General features: G+C 27.5%; 5 protein-coding genes and 3 non-coding genes across 10 annotated transcripts; 3 read left to right on the plus strand and 5 right to left on the minus strand.

Moving 5' to 3' along the window:
- Positions 1-316: 316 nt before the first annotated feature.
- On the minus strand, positions 317-3,706 carry Gp93 (heat shock protein 90 Gp93). The gene is made up of 4 exons (XM_015330617.2): positions 3,545-3,706; positions 3,369-3,455; positions 2,645-3,251; positions 317-2,566 (listed from the first exon to the last, which is right to left on the minus strand). Exons 1-4 carry the CDS (start codon positions 3,588-3,590, stop codon positions 907-909), a joined length of 2,400 nt encoding a protein of 799 aa, XP_015186103.1. The 5' UTR covers positions 3,591-3,706; the 3' UTR covers positions 317-906.
- Positions 3,707-4,883: 1,177 nt separating this feature from the next.
- Positions 4,884-10,464, plus strand: LOC107071543 (calcyphosin-like protein). The gene is made up of 5 exons (XM_015330616.2): positions 4,884-5,034; positions 6,027-6,180; positions 6,708-6,885; positions 7,202-7,411; positions 7,517-10,464. The coding sequence occupies exons 2-5, from the start codon at positions 6,029-6,031 to the stop codon at positions 7,616-7,618; spliced, it is 642 nt and encodes a 213-aa protein (XP_015186102.1). The 5' UTR covers positions 4,884-5,034; positions 6,027-6,028; the 3' UTR covers positions 7,619-10,464.
- TRNAG-GCC (transfer RNA glycine (anticodon GCC)) lies at positions 8,184-8,254 on the minus strand. Its single transcript has one exon. It is a non-coding gene; the product is annotated as a tRNA-Gly (tRNA).
- TRNAG-GCC (transfer RNA glycine (anticodon GCC)) lies at positions 9,108-9,178 on the minus strand. The gene has a single exon. It is a non-coding gene; the product is annotated as a tRNA-Gly (tRNA).
- Positions 9,700-9,771, minus strand: TRNAD-GUC (transfer RNA aspartic acid (anticodon GUC)). The gene has a single exon. It is a non-coding gene; the product is annotated as a tRNA-Asp (tRNA).
- Positions 10,465-10,618: 154 nt separating the features above from the next.
- On the plus strand, positions 10,619-14,017 carry LOC149032763 (27 kDa hemolymph protein-like). The gene is made up of 4 exons (XM_089171762.1): positions 10,619-10,950; positions 12,213-12,686; positions 12,782-12,950; positions 13,032-14,017. The coding sequence occupies exons 1-4, from the start codon at positions 10,908-10,910 to the stop codon at positions 13,282-13,284; spliced, it is 939 nt and encodes a 312-aa protein (XP_089027888.1). The 5' UTR covers positions 10,619-10,907; the 3' UTR covers positions 13,285-14,017.
- A 422-nt stretch (positions 14,018-14,439) lies between these two features.
- Positions 14,440-18,968, plus strand: LOC107071542 (interferon-related developmental regulator 2). 2 transcript variants are annotated; one of them, XR_016176337.1, is made up of 7 exons: positions 14,440-14,666; positions 15,725-16,206; positions 16,323-16,576; positions 16,669-16,912; positions 17,003-17,215; positions 17,299-17,436; positions 18,505-18,968. XR_016176337.1 is itself a non-coding variant. In XM_089171757.1 (6 exons), exons 1-6 carry the CDS (start codon positions 14,630-14,632, stop codon positions 17,383-17,385), a joined length of 1,317 nt encoding a protein of 438 aa, XP_089027883.1. In that variant the 5' UTR covers positions 14,440-14,629; the 3' UTR covers positions 17,386-17,471. The 2 variants fall into 2 exon arrangements, 1 of the variants encoding a protein (XP_089027883.1); XM_089171757.1 differs by lacking the exon at positions 18,505-18,968 and having other exon boundaries at positions 17,299-17,471.
- On the minus strand, positions 18,154-21,006 carry LOC107071541 (uncharacterized). Of its 2 annotated transcripts, XM_015330613.2 has the most exons (6): positions 20,788-21,004; positions 19,889-20,616; positions 19,691-19,813; positions 19,457-19,621; positions 19,218-19,382; positions 18,154-18,739 (listed from the first exon to the last, which is right to left on the minus strand). In XM_015330613.2, the coding sequence occupies exons 1-6, from the start codon at positions 20,825-20,827 to the stop codon at positions 18,461-18,463; spliced, it is 1,500 nt and encodes a 499-aa protein (XP_015186099.1). In that variant the 5' UTR covers positions 20,828-21,004; the 3' UTR covers positions 18,154-18,460. The 2 variants fall into 2 exon arrangements, with proteins under 2 accessions (XP_015186099.1, XP_089027880.1); XM_089171754.1 differs by lacking the exon at positions 19,218-19,382 and having other exon boundaries at positions 20,788-21,006.
- Between the last annotated feature and the right edge of the window lie 149 nt (positions 21,007-21,155).

Here is a 21,155-nt window from a genome sequence, read left to right on the forward strand (position 1 = left end):
GGTCCTTAGAATCTACCCAAAGATGGCGCCCGGAAGTACATATTTGATATCATTTGAAAATCTTCTTCTTCTTTTTTTTTTCTTTCTTTCTTTCTTCTCTTCTCTTCTCTTCTTTTTCTCATCGCATTCTTTACATTCAATTTTCATTGCCAATTTTTTTAGTTTTTATTTAACAAACTGATTTTTTTTTTCATTTTTATTTTTTGTAATTACAATACTAACATTCAATTGTATTTCTATTTTTTTGTTTTATTTTTTTCAAATTATATAATATTTATGTTGTATCGTAGAAATGTGAGAAAAGAAATAAACAAAATTATTTATTACTATAATTAAATTCTTTTTTTTTTCTTGTTCAATATATATAGATCATACATAGAGACAAACGCACATGTTCACATGCATACCGTATTAATAATATTCAGTCAATGCCGCCTTTTGTTTTTCTTTTTTTTTTTATACAATGATACAAATAAATGGAAGATCAAATTAACAATAATTAAATAGATAGATATTTTAAGATATTTTTGTTGTTGTTCTTTGTATCCAAATATTAGATTAATAGATTGTCTCTCCTTTTTCTCTATAAAAATGAATTATACAATTGTAGTATAAAATGTAGTTTTTTTTGTCGAAGAGCACAATAAATGCATGATAATTCATTTTTTGTTTTGTTAAATATACCTATCCTCTTTGAAAAATCTTTACAATGCAATAAACAATAAGAATAAAAATAAATTATAAATTTTTACAATTTTTTAACATAATGAGATATTTTTTGAATGATTTGTAAGTTTGCAATAACGTTTGCAACGGCAATAGAGTGCACAATATTATATCGCTATACATTGTATAGCTGATAAACAAGAATAAGTCTTTTGTGTTTAAACACGAGTGCACACTGTTTTACAGTTCGTCGTGTCCCTCCTCCTCTTCTTTGTCCTCCTCCGCATCAACTTCAGTTGCTTGTTCCGACTCTGTGGAAGAGCCAGTAGATTCATCTTCAATCATTTCTTCTTCTTCTGGTACTTCATCTAAAGATATACCTAACGTTTTTCTCATAAGTTGTTCTACGCTATCTGCAAAGCTTGCAGTTTCTTTAAGCATGTATCCCGAACGAAGTGTGGCTGTTCTAAACATCATAATGGCTATGTCTTTCGCAGTTTGATCGGATGGATCGACCTGAGTTCTACGTAACAATTCTCTAATTAGAGGATGCCTTGGATTTATTTCTAAAGTTTTCTTTTGATTTAAGTAATAAGTTTTCTGAGGATCATCAGACTTTTGATGAGCATTAGATATTGCTAATCTTTCCATGTTGCCTGTCCATCCGAACATACTAGCGACAAGAGCACAAGGTGAATCTGTCAAACGTTCTGAGACTTGTGCTTTACTGATATGATCTTTCAAAATATCGTTCAACCATTTGAGCAAAGGTTCAAATGATGTTTGCAATTGTTCCTGTATTTCTTTAGCCTTTTCACCTTCATCTAATTGGAAGCCTTCCTTGGCAACATTTTGGAATTTCTTTCCATCAAAATCAGGAAGAGCGGAAATGGTGTATTCATCGACAGGTTCTGTTAAATATAAAACTTCGTATCCCTTTTTGTTCAAACGTTCGACAAATGGAGATTTTTCAACTTCTGCTTCAGATGCTCCAGCAATGTAATAGATATGTTGTTGTTTAGGTTTCATACGTGATACATAATCTGCCAATGATGTTGTACCTTTCTGTGTTGAAGAATGGAATTGCAAAAGTTTGGATAATCTAGCACGATTTTGAGGATCTTCGATAACACCTAATTTGATATTTGTACTATATTCCTTCCAGAATTTCTCATAATCTTCTTTAGAAATCTTCTTGATCATATCTAAAACTTTTCTGATAAGTTTTTTCTTAATGACCTTAATTAATTTGTGCTGTTGCAAATTTTCACGTGATACGTTAAGTGGTAAATCGTCGCTATCAACGATACCACGTATGAATGATAAATAATTGGGCATCATGTCGGTAAATTTATCAGTAATGAATACACGCCTAACATATAATTTAATATTATCTGCCTTTGTACCATATCTATTGAAACTGTCGCTAGGTTGAACTTTAGGTATAAACAAAAGAGATTTAAAAGTAACTTCACCTTCTGCGACAAAGTGAATCTTTGCCAAAGGATCTTGAGTATCTTTTGTTAATGTTTTATAAAAATCATTGTATTCCTTATCATCAACTTCTGACGGTTTCATAGTCCAAATAGGTTTAGACTCATTTAAAAGTTCCCAATCCCAAACAGTTTTATCTACCTTTTTGGTTTTCTTCTCATCTTCTGATGATTCTTCTACTTTAGCTTCTTCTTCCTCTTCTTCATCTTCAGATTTATCTTCAGTATCTTTCTCAGTTTCTTCATCAGTAGCTGGTTTAGATTCTTCTTCTTCTTCTGCATCTACTTGTACAACTTTGCTGCTCCAAAGGTAGATGGGGAAGTTGATAAATTGAGAGTATTTTTTAATCAAATTTCTAACGGTGTCTTCTTCCAAGAAATCTAATGCTTCGTCCTTCATGTGCAAGCTGATAATGCAAACAAATAATGTTTAGTATATTGTACATACATAATATTAAAAGTCATACAATTATTTGGATGTTTACCTTATCGTTGTTCCTCTGTTCAATGTGTTTCCTCTAGGATCTTCGATGATACTGTAACTAGAACTGTCAGATTCCCAAATGTATTGTTTATCATCATTATGTTTAGTAGTAACAACGACAGTGTTTGCGACCAAAAATGCTGAGTAAAATCCAACACCGAATTGACCAATCATATCATTCATATCTTGAGCATTTTTAACATCTTGCATTTTACCCAAAAATTCAGCAGTACCAGACTTAGCGATGGTTCCAAGATTATTGATCAAATCAGATTTAGTCATGGCAATACCGGAATCTGTTATACTCAAGATTTTATTTTCCTTATCAGCTTTTATTCTAATGGCTAATTCGGAGTTACTGTCTAAAACGTTTTTATCGGTAAGGGATAATAATCGGATTTTATCTAAGGCATCAGATGCGTTAGATATTAATTCCCTAAGGAAGATTTCCTTATTTCGGTAAAGGGAATTTATTATAAGTTTCATCATGCGATTGACTTCAGTTTGGAACGTAAACTTCTCTGCTTTAGCACGAAGTTCTTTTATTTGAGCTACATTTAATCCATCCAATTTAATACGTTCTTCATCTCTTTGAATAACTTCATCATCTGAAAATGATATATATTTTTTTTGTAAATGTCTTTATTCTTTTGTGTAAGCAATGACAGGAATGACAGATTGACAAAAGTGACAGAACTGCATAAAAATATAAATAATTATCTTACCGGTACGTGATCCTTCACGGCTAGCTCCAAGATCTTTTTCTGCAGTTGCAACTTCATCTTCTTTTGTATCTTCAGCCCTAACGAACCCTTTAAAAAAAATACAAATAAAATGTTTGACATTAGAGGATATTGTAGCTAAGATCGTTAAGTATATTTTTAGTAAATATGTAAATTACCTGCTAAAAGTAACAGGGCCGTTAAAAATATGAATATTTTTTTCATAACTATCACTTTAGTTACACTTAAAATATTAGTTAAAGCGAGATAACGCTTTAGCGAATATTTAATAACCGCTTCGTACAACACTTTTTCACCGACTGTCACGAATCCAACTCGACATCTGCTTTACCAAAGCGGAGTAAATAATCAACAACCAATCGCGTGAGACCACGCAACACGAACAGACCAATCACAGAGAAACTAATAGCAACTCTAACAAATGGCGTGTTTTGATTCGTCAATCGGAAATACGTGGTCATTATATATTTATTTCGAGAATATTCAGTTATAGATAAGATTAAATTATTTAAAAACGTTCAAAATATATATCATTAAATTGTTTCTAATAGTTCTTTGAAATTAATTTGTGTTAAAACAATCAAATTTGAGATATTCGATTGAAAAGAGGAAAATATTTTCCTTATTATCAATATATATTAAAAATTTTGTAACTGTCGGTAAGGTATTTTTACAGCGCCATCTCTATTACCGACATGTGATGAAACTACCGGTAAGGTAGTTTTATCGATTGATTGTCGGTAAGGTAACTTTGCAATTTGATCGTCGGTAACTTGTTGATATTATTTATCATGTGTCGATAATAAAATATGAAATTTAAAATCATTATTTCTTCTAATTAAAAATAATAATTAGATTTTATCAAAATGTAATCTATGCGTGTTATATTCTTATTTTTAATGAAAATGTAATTATAACTAATCTATAATTTATATAATTTTCAATATCACAAATTGATACATAAAAATTCAATTGAATACACAACCATCAACCTATCTATCATTATGTTTCAAATGTTTATTTTAAAAAGTAATGCACTAATAAAAAAAAAAATGTATATAATGAAAAATGGAAATAAAAAAAATACTACAAGTGTAAAGAATGATTATTTGAGTGATGGCGATACTAAAAGAACAAATTTAAAGTATTGAAAAGGATAAAGAAATGTGAATAGGAATGATTAATGACCCCCAATATATAAATTCGACAAATTTGTTTTTTTTAATCTCCTCTTCCTTTTTTTTTTTTTTTAATGCGAATATGCGTGTTGTGACATATCCGTCGTTATGGATACGTCTTCCATCGGCAAAAGAGACCCTGCACAACGTACACACATAGTTATAGACCACACATGTCAAACAAAGCTTCTTTTAAAAGTAGAGAAGCAGCAACATGCGAGAATGTAGAAGGGTTTTGCGTGCGCGCCTACTTCGCGCAATATGTGTGTTTGAACTATAGGATGTTACTATACGTGTCGATGAATTCGAACATTGTCACTTGCCATTAGTTCTTCTTCCGAGAAGTAACATATCCATATTTTTCAATTATCCCTATTTTTTTTTTATATTTCTAATTCTTGATCATCAAAACAGAAGACAAAGGACAACTTCCGTTCGCCGGTGGACGACATTATTTTTTCAAAATTTCGGTGAGTTCAACTTCACCGATCATTAATTGATGAAATTAAAAGAAAAAATAAGAAAAAAGTAACATTGTATTAGATATACCATATGTCAGAGACATATGTCTTCTATAGAAAGCTACCCTTGTAGCAATACAAGGTAAATCGGCATTGACCGTTTCTTAAATATTTAATAAACCATTTCCTACTACCTGCTGTGTTTAACTAGTTTAACCCCGGTAGTTCTTTAGGCCGAACGTGTGTATTTTTTCATACGATTTGTTGTGTTTCTTTTTCTTTGGATCTTTCTAAAAAAAAAAAAAAAAAGGACTTAAAAAGATACGAAAATATATTGTAATGTATTTTTACAAATATTTCTATAATAATATTTCGAAATATTATCGAATAATTCATAATTTAAAATTCATACTATTGACAAATTATATTTACAATTATTACTAAATTATTATATTAAATATTGAATAAATTGAATAATTATAATATTGAAATATTGAATAATTATATTTACAATTATTACTAAATTATAATATTAAATATTGCAAAATTACTTTTAACTTATATCAAAACGAATGAGTTTTATTTTAAATTATTATAAATCTATTTGGTTATTACATTTATATATTCTTTATAAAATTCATATAAACAATAAAATATAAATTATCTTTCCTTCACATTTATTTTATTCCCATTTTTCAAAAGTATATTTTATTATTTCAACAAAGAAATGAAAGGATACTTATCGATCGTTACTTATCACGCAAAGAGATAACCATACATCGATATTTCATATATATATATATGTATATGTTACACACTCTAAGAGAGAAGAAAGAAAGAGAGAAAAAAATCGTAGAAAAATCCTTCGAACGTTCGATTTAGAATCGAACCAAATTTATACCTTCTCATGTTACCTTTATCTCTCCTTTATTTGTCTCTTGTTATTCCGATTGTGAGTCATAAAAGATTCACGTGATCATCGTTTCCACCACTTCTTTTAGGAATGTTCAACAGACCTCAGAGTGCAACTACGAGGAAGGAGACTGAAATGATCAATAAGGCCCAGAGAGCCATACACACAACCACGGATTCCATAGAAAAATTACGTTTACTCTGCTTGGCCAGAGGTGCCAATGGCATCCTTGGCCTTGGCAGGTAAGTCTCACATTTATATTCTATTTCTTAACATATTTTCTTCAATGATTTTTTTTTATTAACAAATACTAGAATTTATTTGTTAATGTGTTCAATAGAATTATATTAAATTACGAGATTTTCCTATTGAGTTTTTTCAATGTCGTATGACGAATCTTTTTACCTTTTATTTTTTTATTTGTTTGAGCTAATTAAAATGATTCATCAGGTGTGTACGTCATTGTTGAATAATTTTCAAGGATCATTGTAAATTGTATCAATAATAATATTGCCATTTGAAAATAGAATTTTAGCTTTAACAGCTTTTTTTATTGTTAGAATAATTAATATAATAAAAATGTTTATATGTTATATAATTAAAAGTACTTATCATTGTAAAAATTTATAAATGAATCTTTTTGTATAATTTTTTGTCCTCGAAATTCATCGATTGAGAGGTTAACCATAAAATAAATTTCAAAAATGACATTGGAATAAAAAAAAAAAAAAAGATATTTCATTGAAATATTTGTCTTATTTATTTGTAGAATATTTCGTCGTATGGACGATGACGGTAACAAACAATTAAATTTGGAGGAATTTACTAAAGGATTGAAAGAAAGTGGTTTAGATATATCAGATGAAGAGATAAACGAGATATTTCAAAAATTCGACACCGATGGAAATGGAAATCTTAGCGTCGATGAGTTCATCACTGCTATAAGAGTAAGTTTTTTTGTTTAATATTAACATTAAATTAATAAATAATATATTATTTATAATATACATATATTTTTGTAAATATATAATATATATATGTTTTAAAATGAAAAATATATTTAATCTAGGAATGTTCATTTAAAATATACATCGATGTATATCCGAGTAATCCTAAATTGCAACCTTTCCGATCGATGCATCGAAAAAAAACATCGATGTATATTATAAATAAACATCCCTAATTTAATCATAAATATTATACATATTTAAATATATTCAATATTATTATGCATGATATTTATTATGAAACTTGTTTTCATAGCCTACGATGTCACCAAGCCGTATAAAAGTAGTTGAACAAGCTTTTCAAAAATTGGATAAAACTGGTGATGGTGAAATTACGGTGGATGATTTAAAAGGCGTGTACAATGTTAAATGTCATCCACGTTATATAAGTGGCGAAGAAAGTGAGGAAAGTATTTTAAATAAATTTCTCGGTAATTTCGAACAAAATGCAACGAAAGATGGAATCGTAAGTTTTTCTTTTTATCTAATTAATTATCCACACGGTATATTACTCTTTGCCCTAATCTATTTTAATTCATTAATTAATATACGGTCATTCATATTCTCTTAGGTGACTTTAGAAGAATTTATGAATTATTATAGTGCGATAAGTGCGAGTATCGATTACGACGCGTATTTCGATTTAATGATACGTAATGCTTACAAGCTTTAAAAGCTTTCTAATTAATTCTATATTTTTATTATTATTATTATTATTTATTTAACGATAAATTAAAAAAGCATTTCACATGCACACAAGCTTCTGTTTGATTAGAAATTATTTTGACAAGAATGATACAAAAGTTTAGGATGCAATTGCACGGAAAATTATTTAAACAATGTTATTACAATTTTTATGAAAATAATCTATTATCGATCATTACTATTATATACGAGTGTTGTGAATGATTATATAAGGATCGTATATATATATATATATATATAGATGTATATATAATTTCGATTATCAAAGTTCTCCACGTTATCTCAATGTTTGACAAAGTTGGTTACAGGGACCAATGTAATAATAATAATAATACACGTGTACATTCATTTGAAATTTTAAAATCTACAGTTCTGTTTTGATTTTAATATATTTTTTGATTAATTGTTTGAACAAATATTAATTAAATTGTGCATATTTATGAACAAATAAAATAAATATTCTAACAATGTTATAAACAAATATATTGACATTGATTAAATTAAAAAAAAATGCAAAAAAATAAAAAATAAATTGCATCGGCCGGGAATCGAACCCGGGCCGCCCGCGTGGCAGGCGAGCATTCTACCACTGAACCACCGATGCTTGCGAATAATTATTCATAATAAGCATATCAGCGAAATTATTAATCTAAATTTATAATTTTTATTATACAGTGTTATAAACAAATATATTGTGAGGTTCAGACTGTTACTTTTTTTTTTTCACATATTTATATCAGAAAAGAGTAACACTCTTTTTGGAAAGGGAAGGAGATTATGAATCTTATCGACCAATAGTAAAAGGATCCATCCCCTATAATCCACCGATGGGTATAGCTTATGTTTTTGGTAAAGATCGTAGTGGGAAATCATGCATAAAGGAACTTTGTTTGAAAATAACGGAATATCGTATTTTCTTGTAGTGTTGCATGTGTTTACATAGAAATCTGAAACCACTCGAAGGATCCTACACCGCACAAGGGTTTTCGTCACGACACAATGTTCCGATTATTCTTAAATTTGTTTAGGAATTTTTATTGCCCCTCCAGAATATTTCTTTTAATCTCTAAATGGAGTTTTCTTTCACTAAGATATCGATATCGTATTTAAAACAGAAAATAAAATATAAAGAAAGAATTAGATATTAGTTTTATCGTCTACAATATTGCCGAGAAACGAAACTTTTTCTTTTTTTTAAGTTTTTATTTGTTCCTTGAGGTACAGTATCTTACAAAAAGTGGTACCAATTCGCTATTATGCGCTAACTTAATGTTAAGAGATTAAATAAATTTTTTGTTAATTAATAGTAGGAGACAAATCCGCCAATGGTTACTTGCTATAATATAGTGTTGATACGTTACGAGAAAAAATTAATCATAAAAAAAACTTGCAATGTTATAAACAAATATATTGACATTGATTAAATTAAAAAAAAGGCAAAAAAATAAAAAATAAATTGCATCGGCCGGGAATCGAACCCGGGCCGCCCGCGTGGCAGGCGAGCATTCTACCACTGAACCACCGATGCTTGCGAAAATTTATTCGCGACAAGCTTATCAGCGAAAATATTAATCTAAATTTATATAATTTTTATACATACTTGAAAAGTATAATTAAACACGTTGTATTGTTAAAGAAATCCCCCGTCATGCCACGGGTGTTAATTTGTATTAAAAAAAAAAATAATTGAACGTCAGAAAAAGAGAGAGTTCACAAGGTCAGTCAGGAGTGACTGACGGAAATTTCCTTTAGAATTCGCGTGGTGCTCAACGTATTTTATAATTTTGTTCATTTTATAGTTTACTTTACATCGTCATAATTATGTTACTAATAAAATTACTATAAATTACCTTCAAAATCCTGATTTAATTGGACGAAGAACAGTGTGTCACTGGTTTACGGATGATGAGGCCTCAGCGGAAACATTAACCATCACTCAAATAATGGACTACGTGGGCGTTCAACGTGTTAATACTGTAAAAAATAATTGTTTGTAAAAATAATAAAAAAAAAAATAAAATATAAATGAAAAATTGCAAAAAATATGATCTCCCAGGCGGGGAATCGAACCCCGGTCTCCCGCGTGACAGGCGGGGATACTAACCACTATACTACCTAGGATTTGTATATTCTATGGGATTTCGCAAAACTATTTATATAGTAATTTATATTTATATATAAATATATTGTATTTTTTGTTTATGAGTATGATTTTGTCTTTATATTCAGTTGCACTAAAAATCTTAACCTTCGTAGTTATTTTTAAAACGTAACTGTTGACGTTGTTGTTATTAAGGATAATTAAAAATGTATACGTTTAAAATATATAAATATGTCTAGCAAAAGAAACCTGTTTTGATCTGTACTATAGAAAAGTACAAAAGTCAATGATAAGAAGAAACAAAGGAAACAATGAATAAAAAGACAAATAGTTAATAAAAAGAGGGGGAGACGATTTTTAAAGTAGGGGAAAAATAAATAAAAAAAGAAGATAGGAATACTTAAGAACTTATATAAGCAATACGCTGAGCTACTACTCTCAGTTAATCTTGTGTGTTAAAGTAAAGCGCGCGGTGGCCATGATAATTTGAATTTTGGCGCGACTTTTCTTCCAATCATATCTCTTTCTTTCCTTCCTTTCAACCAATCGCTCGGTCATTTCCCTTTCCTTGGTAGATGTCCAACACAGATTGTTCCATTTAATATACATCCATACATATCATACACACACACAACAAACATAATCTGCCATTTGTTCTATCTTTATCTGTCTCGTTGGTTTTCTTCAATCGAACTCTTCTGACCTTTTCGGATGCACGTATCGTGTTTCTTCTTCTTCTTCTTCTTCTTTCTTTTTTCATCGTCCATGGTTCAATCTCGATTAAACAAGCGACATATTTTATACAGATAAAAAAAAACCCTCAAAAAAATAAAAAAATAAAACTTCTGTATCTGTAAAAGATACGAGATCAACGCAAACGTATTTAATTCTCAGTGTATAGTGCATAGTAAACGTCAACGTGGTTAGGTGCTCTCTATCTTTTTCTATTTATTCATAAACAAAATACCAAAGTGCATAGGTGAAGGTTATTATTTTGAATTACAAATCTTAACTGTGATTCGTCATATGTGAAACTTTATTTGAAAAAACTTGTAATAAGTAAAGCAAGGCACGTACCATAAATAACGTGCAGATTTGTACAAGTTTTTTGTTTTGTTTTAAATATCATTCCATATTCTTTTTAAGAAAAATTACAATGGGTTATTCCATTGTTATTCCTATTCTCTATCTTCTGTTTGGTAAGTTTAAAATATGTCATTTAATAATAATATTATATATATTATTTATATTGTTAAATTAAAACTCATAGGAATTTATTTGGATTTATATTTTCTTTATCTTAAATATTTATCTTCATTATCTTTATTTAAACTGATATTTGTTACACTTTGTAATGGACATTGTACTGTATCAACAAAAAGGAACAAATATCATAATCTATATTTAGATTAGAAATTCTGAGATATGTTTTCTCTAGCAAGAAATGAAAAAAAAATAATACAGGCGTGTCTTTTTCTTTTTTTTTTTTAGTTTTCATAATTATATTCAATCGTTTTTTAATTTCATTAAAATTATGTTCATATAATTGGAAGGCATATTACATTACTGTGCAAATAATTATGAATATAGAAATTATGTTAATTAGTATAGTTATATAATTGAAATATTCGATTAGTTGATTTATTCTTTTATAAGTCACATTGATAATTTATTTATAAATAATTGAAAATACAAGTATATAATCGACTTAACCAACTTTCGAATATTTCGATTATGACAATATGCTTTAAATTCATTTATGAGATTAAAAGAATCGCCAAAAGTGTTTTATGCTTTTTTTCTTTTTTTTGTTACAAAATCAAAGTTAATTTAATTATTTACTTTAAATAATACGCTGAAGTAAGTTAAAGAAACATATCTGATGTAATCTAATCAAATATATTATTATTATTATTATTTGTAGTTATCAATTTGTAATAATAATTATTTTGTTCTTTTAATATCATCAAGAATTATTGCACATATGTTAAGGAGAAATATTCGTTTTTTTTTACAGAAAAAAAAACAATCATATTTTTATCCGTGTTGTTTTATAATTGAACGATTGAAATGTTTCTTGTTTCCTGTAGAGAAAGATAAAAGAAGAATTGGTTTCAAAGTCCTTAGATCACATTATATTACACGTTTGTTTGTATAATTGTTGGTATACGTCATATATACATGTTAGTCATCATGGTATATCTACATGTATGATATCTTTGTTATGATAATTTTAATAATGAAAAAAATTATATTCGAATTATGTTGAGATAATTATGATATGCAAAAGACATTCTTATGATTTTGATTAATTATAGATATTATAAGAGTGCTAGAGCAAAAAAAAATATGCATAATTTTGCAATCACAGATATTCTTATAATTATGCAACACAAAAAACAAAGACAAGAAACAAACTAAATAAAAAATTAAAAACTACATAATGAATGCTTTATTACAGGTTTTCTTGGATATGGAAATACGCAGGAAAATTTACCATCTGCCAAAGAAGTACTTGAACAAGCATCTGGTTTAATAAATTCACCTGAATTAAATAATATTAATATTTCTGCTATTCCAAGTTTACAAGAAACGGCAAATCTATTTGAACAAAAATGTCAAAAGAATGGTGGACCTAATGCATTTCAAAATGCTAAACATGCACAAACAGAAATGGAACAGTGCCTTAAATCGCTCATCAATATGACCGAATTAAATGCAGAGATGGAAAGCGCCAAACCTAAGGGCGAATTGGATGAAGTTTTTAAAAAATATTGTCGTAGAAGTCCTATCTTTAAAACTTGTGTAAATAACTTTACGACTGCCATCGAGCCCTGTTTGGAAGAGAGAGAACGAGAAAATAAAAAGATTGTTTTAAATATTACCGAATCTCTTCTAAACTTTGTCTGTTATAAAGAAGGAGATAGAATTGCTCGTATGTATTTTTTGTTTTTATGGCATAAAATTCTTTCAATTAAATAAATATATTTTAATGTGTAATTAATGTTTTGTTTTTTTGTGTTTATACAGTATTTATAGCAGCAGGAGGACCAGATTGTTTCCAATCTAAGCAACAGGAAATTCAAGATTGTGCCAATGCTACGTTTGGTAGTTACATTCCTGCAACTGATCCTACAACTGGTGCTTTACCAACACTTCAAAATTTACCATCTTTAATATTTGACGAGAAAGAGTGCACGTAAGTATATGTTTCAATATTACTTCTTACATATTTATTTTACATATAATATAATGAATTTTTCTATGATTTTATGATCAGGGACATGAACAATCTACAAAATTGTATGGTCAGAGAATTAGAGAAATGTTCGGATCCAACTCCTGCAAATATAATGGAATCTATATTTAGATTCATTAGAAAAGTAACACCTTGCGAAAGATTAATCAAAGCACGGAGTGCTGCTGTTACCGGAGAAGAAGGCAAAAGTTCTTCTACGATTGCTACACCCATTTCCATGATGATCATTGTTCCTTTTTTATTACAATTTATGCAACATATAGTTTTGACATAACAGATTAAATCAAAACTTTAGCAATGTAAAGTCTTCTTGATTTGATGAACAATATTCAAAATTAATTTTAATTATATAAAAAATACTATATATATATATATAAAAATGTATATATAGTAAAATAAAATATTTATAAAATATAAAAATATGATTAATCTGTTATTGAAAAATAATATTCATTATTTTATTTATTTTCTTTTTTGCATATCGATTAATGATAGATAAAGATAAAATAAGTTATCTGAAGTACCTTAAGAAATCATTTGACGACAACGAAATTGCCTAATTTTTATAAGAACAAAGTTATTTCATTATTCTTAATAATCATCAAAGAAATGTATTAACAACGACAAAGAATGTTTTTATCTTCTGTATTTCTGTTTTTACATAAAACAAAATTGTTTCGATAAAATGTTTAGTTTTTTTATTTAAATCTATGATATCTATACCATTTGAATGTAATGCAATAATTTTAATAATGATTGATTGTTATTTGTAATTGTAGCAATAATTTACTTAGTATGTTAAAATGTACATTATTTAAATGATACTTTGATAAATTTAATATATAAACAGATAAATATGCACATGCAGATGCACCTGAATTCTAATCAAAGTAATTTTGATTTAAGAAAAAACAAGACATATTTATATTGAAGTAAATAGACTGACTACACATATATATACTGTAAAACTAAATAATTATTGCAATAAATATTATTTCATAAATCAATTGACATTTTAATTATATATTAATAACAATTAAATATTGTTATTAAGACATATATATATGTTATGTGCATCTGCATATATATATTTCCATGCATCTTTATTATCAAGGTTAAATGATGATGTAATGTAAATTAAATAAAAATTTTATATATTCGTTTAAATAAAAAAAAATATATACCTTACTTGTTATTTTAATTAATGTAATTATTTTCTCTACATGAAACAATATAAAATCAAAAGTATAAATAATAATGCAATGATGATATTGCGCCGTAATTTCCATTGCGATAACAACACCCGGACAATATACATTTAATTATGATACGAAAAGAAAAATGCATCGGGTGCGCATGCGCGTACCGAGAAGGCTTCGATAAGCTTCGGGTATGTTCGGTTATTCGTGAAGACAGTGCACTTGAGAAAGCCCGTCGAAGGCTGTTCTCGTGTATGTTTTAAACAGTCCGCAACATGTTAATGAGTTTTTGTCAAATTCTTATTAAAAATTCGTACAGTGGATTCAGTATACGAAAGAAAATAAATAGTATCAGACATTTACCCTCTTGATCAAGTATATTTTTTAGTATAAATTGTGAAGGAAGAAAAGTGGAGAACGATGCCAGGCAAAGGAGGGAGAAAAGGAAAATCATCCGGTAAGAAGAACAATAAAATAATTATTGTTCATTTACTTAATAACGTTATAATTTCATTCAAAATATATTTTATCATTAAAAGATCAATTTAATTAAATTATTAAAATATTGTATGATTGAATGAATTACGATTTGACACGTGATACTACGAACATCTTACAATTATCGATTAATCGTTCTTCTTCTTCTTCTTCTCGAATGATTCATCCTTGGTAAAGAACTTATTTACTTCTTCTTACGTCACAATACCAACGTACATGCTCGATTAGAATCTATTTTATTTTTTTACTACGTATTACCCTACTTAATACGTCAAAAAACGTTCAAAACTTGATTAAAATAATATTTATCTATTTATAAAGTATTAGTATCGATAACCATATGATTACTTTCCTTCGACAATTCCCATGTGACTTCCATGCTTTTTCCACATGGTTTTAAAAGGAACCATTAAATGTACCTTCTACCATCTTTATCGATCTATCATGGTTATTTTATCAAAATAATTTATTATTTTATTATTACCATAATATATAATAAATATATATATCTTATCTTATTTCTTATATATTTATATATAACGTAATAATAATTAATTAATATATAAAAGTACACTAATATTATATTTTCTTTTCTTTTAATTAATTAATTAATTAATCTTTCTTATTTTTGTATATTTATTTCATTTCAATGATATTATTATAATTATTAAGATATTTTTGTTAATATGGTTATCTTTCTAAGATTTCGCAAACTTGTGCAACATTAATGGAAAATGTATTTTATTTCATTGTTTTGGATATTGAAAGTATTAATAGATATATATATAAAAAAATGAAATGACGTTTAAATTTATAATGTCATGTGTGATCAACTGTAACAGCTGTTCTGGTTTCACATATTACACAATGTACCATTCACTTTCACATATTAGCTATAAAAATGATTTAACAATTGCAATCTGTTACTAAACGAACAGATTTATAAACATGTTGTTTTTTTAGAATGTTGATTCATTCATTATTATTAATAATATAAATGAATTTGTTTAATTAAAGGGCACGGTGGAAAAAAGGTTGAAGTAGTAGCATCTGATGAGGATTCGATCAACAATGATGCGTGCAGTGTCTCTAGTGGTCAATCAGATAATCGCAGCATGCCAGAGGATGTAAACGACAATGAGGTTGATGAAATTGCGCAACAAGAAACGTTTGAGGAAAAATTAAAGGAAGCCATCGATGGTTTAACACAACGTAGTGCTAAAGGCAGAATAATATGTTTCAAAGGAATCGAAAAGATCTTCGCTATTAAATATGTTCCAGATTTTATAGAGGATAGAAAAATGACCATTTCAGATTCTATCGAACGAAGCTTGAAAAAGGGTAGATCCGAAGAACAATTGACAGCAGCTAGATTGAGTACTTTACTTTGCGTTCAACTTGGAATTTTTGAAAGTGCTGAAACTATTTGTAGAGATTTGAAATCTACCTTAACTTTTGTTGCCAATGATACTGCTGCATCTACAATTGCACGTTCTGAAGTAAAACAATATCATTTTTATTATTATGCAATATTCAAGTTTTATCATTGTATTTAATTATTAATGTTTATTTTAATTATGTCACTATATTGTCGTATGTTTTTTTTTTTTTTTAGTGTTGTTGGGCATTAAGCATGAATCAATTTTTATCTGGTAATGATTCAGCTGATACACTTGATATTGTCCAGTTATTATCCGGCATATTTTCTGGCTCATATTTAAAAGGAAATGGTACAATAGCAACAGTTTCTGCAGATGTTGCAGCACTTCATGCTGCTGCAATTTCATCATGGACTCTTCTCTTAACTGTCATGAATCCAGCTGATATTCATAATCTTCTTGCTAGCAATAAAAGCAATACTTACATGCCGTTAGTATGAACAAAATATACATACATATATATATATTTTATCTAATCTGTTTTAATAATAAATGAATTTACTTAAAAAAAAAAAATTATAGCTCTCTCAATAGACTACGTGAATTATTGACATCACCTCATCTCGACGTAAGGTTATCTGCAGGTGAAGCTCTTGCTGTTATATTTGAACTTGGTCGTGAATATTCTTACGATTATGAACAAAAATGGGCAGACAGTCTTATCGATGAACTCAAGGAATTAGCCACGGATTCTAATAAATATAGAGCAAAGAAAGATCGTAAACAACAAAGGGCTAATTTCCGTGATATATTACGTTATATTGAAGTAAACATTTTGTTGTTAACGTTTATCGATAAAATATTAAATGAAAAAGTTATATTATACTTCATTGAAATATTTGTCTATTTTTTTCAGGAAGATATCGTTCCAGAAATGCATGTTAGATTTGGACAAGAAACGTTATATTTAGAAGGCTGGTGTACTCGTACTCAATACAATGCTTGTTGTCGATTACTTGGTCCTGGTATAAACATCCATCTTGCTGAAAATCAATTATTGCGTGAAATTTTCGATCTGGGTAATAAAGTGTTGCCTATACCATCTCAAAAAACAACCAAATTAGAAAGAGTAAGTGTAAAACTTTGACAAATATTATTACAATTATAATATAATTGATTTTTATTGAAATTAAACGTTATTATTCTTTTCAGACTTTGATGAATGCTGCTGCTTTCAAGGCGCGTACCATTCTACGCAATAAAACTAGAGACAAACGATCTGCAGCCATGGCACCGTAACTTCCACATATTTAATTTGTTCTATTTCTAAAATTTCTTTCATTTAATTAAGTACGATTTTGTTTTTTTATTTACTATATTTAATGTTTTTCTTCCTTCACTATATACATATATATATATATGAAGGTTTGTCATGTCAAATTATACAAATTATGAAATTTTAAATTGTTCACAGAAAAAAAAATTAGAACATTGTGCAAATTATAAAGACGTTTCTTAAAAGAAAGAAAAAAAAATTAGAAAATTGATTATCTTGTATAATTATTAGTATTGTGTATATACAACAACAAATCTATATTCATAAAATTTCAGATATATATATATATTAGTAGTGATTAGAAGTTTTTCTAATTGTAAGTAAAAAATAAAAAAAATAAAAAATCATTAAAAGTTGATTGACATTTTTTAAATTAAACTTTAAAATGTTCTTATATTTGTAAAAATTTCAAACATATGTTTTGTATCATTAAATGCAATGTGTTTCCAACTTTATATAATAACACAACAGTCAGTTAAAATATTTTAATGGAAGAACTGAGAAATAGAATTACAATATTTACATAATTGTTAATTTAAATAGTTAATAATTCAATTTGTCTAAATAATCGTGTATAATTATTATAACGTTATATGATGAATTATTTATATTCATTGTAAATAGTAATATATATATATATATATATATATGTTGTAACGATGATCATGAAAGAAAAAAATGAAGGATAAATAAAAGTAGTATCTTTGATTGCATGAAATTATTATTTTAGATTTTATTTTTATTTATATATATATATATATATAATTAAAGCAGTCCTTTCTTAATATTCTATAATAAATACTTTTTTTATATATGTATTTTTGCTTTAATACCAAAAAAAAGAAAAATGAGAACAGTCCTTAAGCAAAAAGAATTATACCAATATATAAATAATTGAAAAGTATTAAATACATTTTTTGATTTTATAGAAAGAATAATTATTAGTATTTGTACTTTAGCATTTATCGATTCTATCTACTTTTTTTTCTTTTTTTTTTTTTTATCATCATTCACATAACGTACGAATATAAATAATAGTTAAATGTGTAAATTAATTGTTTGTTTTTTAAATTCTTTTTCAGATAACATATGCCATCTGTAGCCTAATATTTTGGATACTTCCCTTTCCGTATTATCATAACTACGACTATTCATTTTGATCCATTGATAATGTTCCGGTGTCCAGCATGATATTTTTAACCAATCACCATCGCATCTTTTTAAAACTGCATTACGTCTTACATACAAACAACGAAGAAATTTTGCAGTTGTAACTATTTCTAATATCGTCGATGTTGATATTTTGTCATGAATCATCTGTAAAAAAAAAAAAAAAAAGACAAAAGAAAAGTAACATCAATTTTTCTTATAAACATTAAATTAAATTATATTTGGTAACACAAAAAAAAAAAGATATTATTAATATATACAGGATAACACTGTGTTAGTTTTATATTGAAATCAATTTTATCAGCATAAAACTATAAACCACAGTAAAAAGCGAATAATTTTTCAAAAAAAAAAAAAAAAAAAAAAAAATCAAAAAGCTTGTTTCAAATTTATAATAATAGAAAAAATATTTACAACGAATTACAAAAGTGTTAAAAAGGGATAGGAAAATTGTGTTACAGAGAACTTACACTCTAAATCAGTAAGAAAATCTGTCATACTGCAAAGATTCTCATACATATCTTCACACAATTAAGGCATTAATTAGCATCAATCAATGTAGGGCTTAAAGAAGAAAGCTATCACAAATGACAAGAAAATGTTTTGCTTAAACACAAAATGCTACCAGAGTATGTAGATTCGGACACATTTTGCAGAATTGCACTAATGCTTCGTCCAATCTTTTAGAAAAATTTTTATGCAAATAATATCTCGTTATTCCTTTGAATGCATAAATTCGAATCGTTGAATCGAAAAATGAACCATGCGTGATTATCCATGATGGTGAAATCTGTAATGTCTCGATATGATTATTAAATATATACACATTTTTTGTTTTGTTTATAAAAAATATATTATATTAACCTGTGTATTTGGATTATCTATAACTATACTATGACATGGTACAGCACTGTGTTCTAATAAATCTATTGGTAAAAGTACATCAGTGGGTTTACCACTTTCTATTTCAAAATGTACTTTTATATATGGATTGTTCGTCCTCATTTTGATCCACGCTGCTCTTTTTGGCTGCAATGATATTTTTATTAACATGTGTCACTTCTTTTTATAATTTAATTATTATTATTTAAATATTACCAATCTAACAGTCGTATCCTTTGGACTATATCGATTTTGTAAAATATGAAGATGTTTTAATCTTGTATGTCCAAGTAATTCAATGACATCTTCATGAAGATTTTGTGGACTTATAACAAGAATCTTTAAATAGAAATATACACATTAGAAATAGAATTTGAAATTATTGAAAAGTATTATTTTTATAAAAAAACTTACATTCAAATTAAGAAACACTCCTACGTGTAATAATGGACAATAATACCTGGTAGTATTTATTAATATTAATTTGGATAATGTATGAGTACAATTTTCACAAATATCGTCCATTAAATGTAAAGCTTCTTTACTATCAAGCATTAAGTCAATTAATTCTAAACATTTTAGATTCTTCAAATTTCTCATAAGCCTTTTCAATGCTTCAAGTAATTTTCCTCCAGTACCAAAAAGTCTAATACGATCAGGATCATCTCTGTTTGCCATATTACAAGGAAATGTAAATTTAAGTCTTCGAATATTAATGCCTACACCTGCTACAGAAGTATTGTCTGATCCTTGTCTTTCTGTATACCAAGATATCATATTCATAAATTCATATAAATTATAAAAATTTAACATAGGTTCAAATATAAGAGTACGAAAATTTTTTCCAACTTTGTTAAGACATGTTGACGTTCTAATATGATCAAGAACATATTGCCAACCACTATAATAATTAAATTTTCCTCTGGTTAATGTAGTATCTTCTAATGTAAATGTTGACCATACATTTTGCAATTGAAATGCGTGATACCAAGATCGACATACAAGAGATGCATAATATCTTTCACGTATTGTCAAATATGAAAATATTTCTTCTAACAGTATATCAGGTAATCTATCCCAATAACTAAATTCTTTGGTTGATTGGTCTTCTTCTGTATCTTCTTCCCAATCTATATACAATGCTGTAAAAGTTAAATTGATTTTTTGTTTATTTACATTTCAATTTATATATCTAAGAAAACTTTTAATTTCAACATTTTTTTAAGTAAACATTTATTTTCTTATTTATTTGAATTATTTTTTTCATTCTTAAAAATATATAAAGAAACATAACCTAAATATAATAAACTTACCTTTATCTTCTTCGTCAAATTTCCAACAACCCTTGTTCATTTTTATAATATTTCAAAATATGTAATATATATATATAAATAATTTCTCGCGACAATAATTTGCACGAATTTCTTATTTATTTCTGTATTTATTTATTGCGTTTAAAAATACGTACGGTACATTAGAAAACAGCTGATCATATACTGCCATAGTGTATCAGGAAGCCAGATCGTAGAACATTTTTACCCCTTCCCTCGAGCCCAGCACGTCTCGTACAACGAAATGTTACGCGTCGGTGTATCGGGAAACCGAAAGAAGCCGAGGGAAGCCGAGGTTAACTGCGCGATACACTGAACGGCTCAAATGTTTTGTGTCCATGTATTTTTCC

This window comes from Polistes dominula, unplaced genomic scaffold (assembly GCF_049000335.1).
Source record: "Polistes dominula isolate Pdom_NZ unplaced genomic scaffold, Pdom_raw_medaka contig_84, whole genome shotgun sequence".
Taxonomy (NCBI): domain Eukaryota; kingdom Metazoa; phylum Arthropoda; class Insecta; order Hymenoptera; family Vespidae; genus Polistes; species Polistes dominula.